Source organism: Nicotiana attenuata, chromosome 8 (genome assembly GCF_001879085.1).
Source record: "Nicotiana attenuata strain UT chromosome 8, NIATTr2, whole genome shotgun sequence".
Taxonomy (NCBI): domain Eukaryota; kingdom Viridiplantae; phylum Streptophyta; class Magnoliopsida; order Solanales; family Solanaceae; genus Nicotiana; species Nicotiana attenuata.
The window spans coordinates 13969555-13972341 of NC_031996.1; the positions used below are offsets into that span (position 1 = coordinate 13969555).

The 2787-nt window shown below is 35.7% G+C and overlaps 1 protein-coding gene across 4 annotated transcripts in view; it reads left to right on the forward strand.

Moving 5' to 3' along the window:
- Positions 390-2787, forward strand: part of LOC109230954 (ABC transporter C family member 2-like) — a 26022-nt gene continuing 23624 nt past the window's right edge. Inside the window, exons 1-4 of one of the 4 annotated variants that reach the window (XM_019396457.1) lie at positions 393-496; positions 1436-1570; positions 1831-2267; positions 2489-2667. In XM_019396457.1, coding sequence (XP_019252002.1) covers positions 1935-2267; positions 2489-2667 — 512 coding nt within the window. In that variant the 5' untranslated portion in view covers positions 393-496; positions 1436-1570; positions 1831-1934. Of the gene's footprint in view, positions 497-555; positions 651-1435; positions 1571-1830; positions 2268-2488; positions 2668-2787 lie in introns of those variants that run through there. The other 3 variants (XM_019396456.1, XM_019396454.1, XM_019396458.1) reach the window with 3 other exon arrangements.

Here is a 2787-nt window from a genome sequence, read left to right on the forward strand (position 1 = left end):
CTCACAAAACTGCAACATTTTTCAAGTGAAATGCATGTCTAAACATAATTTCAAATTTTAAATATTATTTTTCTACTTAACTTAAAATATTATTTATTCCAAAAATTATAATTTTTATGTCCAAACGCCTACTTATAAATCTAACAAGTTAGTATTAGTCACTGCTTACCCAAAACACCCTCTAAATTATCCTTTAAATATTTCCTTTTTATATTCTTCAGTCTTCACCAAACAATTTCGCTGAATTAGCCTCCTATAAAGTGATTTTGACTTTTCTCCTCCAGAAAATTATCGTCATCGCTGACGAAGCTCCATTTTTCCACTTGCAAAATTATACTACTACTACTACTACCTTTTTTTTTACCAAAATTTATTTGGATCCACAAATCATTATTCTATCATGAGACAACACTGAACATCGAATAATATATATAAACTTTGCATAAAATCTAAACACTTTTTCACTCTCGTCCTCTCCGCAGAAAGCATCCAAAAGGTATCTCTCTTTTTCTCTTCCACTCGCCGTTTCGTCTAACGCTATCTTTTCGTACAAGTGTGGTTGCTTTATTTTTCCTATTTCTTTGGTAGTCTTTTACTGATTTCTCTGTGAAGTTTCAAAAAGTATACTTTTGTTTGGTTCATTTTTTGAGGTAATCTAATATCAGTTTAGTTTTGTGATTACTTATGTTAATTGTATTATGAACTATTGTTTAGTAGCCGCTTCTGGGATGATTTTGGTGATCTTTTGGACTTGAATAATATAGAAATTTGTTGTGTTTTTTGTGATTGATATTCTGAAGAGGTTGACTTCTACATTTCCTTCCCAAGACTTCAAATCTAGCTTAATCTTTTACCTTTTTTCTAGAAATATAGATTTTATGACTTATGTAATTCCCATTTTAGTAATTGTCCTTTTGCTGATTCATATTTTAAGGTGATTTACGGTATGCGTAATTATGCCTTTTTGTTTTGTTTTTGACGACGGTGGTGTTCAAGCCAGTTTGTGCACACCTCGACTCCACCAAGGCAAATGGAAAGAAATTACTTACTGTTTTTTACCTTTGCCGGGATATGAACCTAGATGTAATGGTTCTCCTTGCACTTCACCCTTGGGTGCTATGTGTGATTATGCTAATTGTACTGTAAACTGTTTTCTATTGCTTAGTAGCTGGTAGCTAACTACACTACTGGGAGGATTTTGTTATTGCATTTAAGGATCCTTAAAACTTTTATTTCTTTTGCTTTGAGGTTACAATTACAAATCAGTTTACTTCTTCATTTTCTTTTTAAGACTTTAACATTTCAATCTAGCTTATTATTTTTTTTCCAACTGATGATAAATGCTGAAAATAAAGTGATGTTGTGAGATTCCTATTTGTGTGGAAAACGAAAAGATATAGATATAAATAATTCATGAATTAACTTCTCATGTTAGGTTTGTATTGGGAAAGGTTGATCTTCGTTGAAAGATATACTCAGGGAGCAACTAATTAATGACTAGAGGTGTATTCAAGATTTTAACTAGGTGGGTGCGGAGTACATGATACCCATCACAACTCTCTAGCAATTGGTACAAATCCATTTTAATTTTTAAGTATATAAGTTGTAATATAAATTTTGAACTGCATATGTGTAATTACAGCCGAATGCAGGGCGTGAACCTACCTGCTGCCTGAACTCTACATTCAGTCATGTTAATGAGTTGACCTATATCTTGCAAATAAAGCTGAAAATTTTATACTGCACTTGTCATTGTCAAATTATTTCTCGACTCTGAATAGGGGGAAATGTGCTTGATACGCTGAGAGCAATAAGCTTATATTCTTGCAGGCCAAATACAGAGGTGATGCAGAGGTACAGGATTTTCATTTGAAGGAGAGGCTGAGTACGAGAAAGTATTGGGATTGTAGAGGGTTACACGGGGTATTGTTACAATGGCTTTCAAGCCATTGGATTGGTACTGCCAACCAGTGGCAAATGGTGTGTGGTCAAAGGCTGTCGAAAATGCCTTTGGTGCTTATACCCCATGCGGAACAAACACTCTGGTTATCTCTGTTTCTCATCTAGTCCTTTTAGCCTTGTGCTTATACCGACTATGGAAAACGACAAAAGACCTCTCAGTCCAAAGGTTCCGCTTGAGGTCAAATTACTATAACTACATGCTGGGTCTGTTAGCTGCTTATTGCACTGCTGAACCTTTGTTTAGATTGGTCATGGGAATGTCAGCCTTGAATGTAGATGGACAACCTGGTCTTGCCCCATACGAGGTAGGTCTCTTTCTATGATATAGTGTGTGCTTAGATTAAATATGCAGCTTGTGAAGCTAATACATTGGAATTGCATACTATGGATGTTAAAGTTCCTTTAAGGGTATGAGTTCAGTATGCCAGTACCTAGATAAATAGATTTTCTATCAGAGGTGACGTATACAGATATCTATGTTTGAATTTTGCCACTTCTAACTTCTTGCCATATTATCATTCTTCAGATAATTTCCTTGACTATCGAGGCTCTTGCTTGGTGCTCTATGCTGGTGATGATTGTTCTCGAGACGAAGGTATATATCCGTGAGGCCAGGTGGTCTGTTCGGTTTGGAGTAATATACAGTTTGGTAGGGGACGTGGTGATGCTTAATCTTATCCTGACTGTGAAAGAGTACTATAATGGGTATGTTGTTGCCCCACTTAGATAGTTCTTGAACTGATACAATTTATGAAGTTTTTTGTGTTTTTGTGTGTTGGGGGTGGGGGTGGGGTGTTTCTTATTCTGACCCCCCCCCCCTTCCCC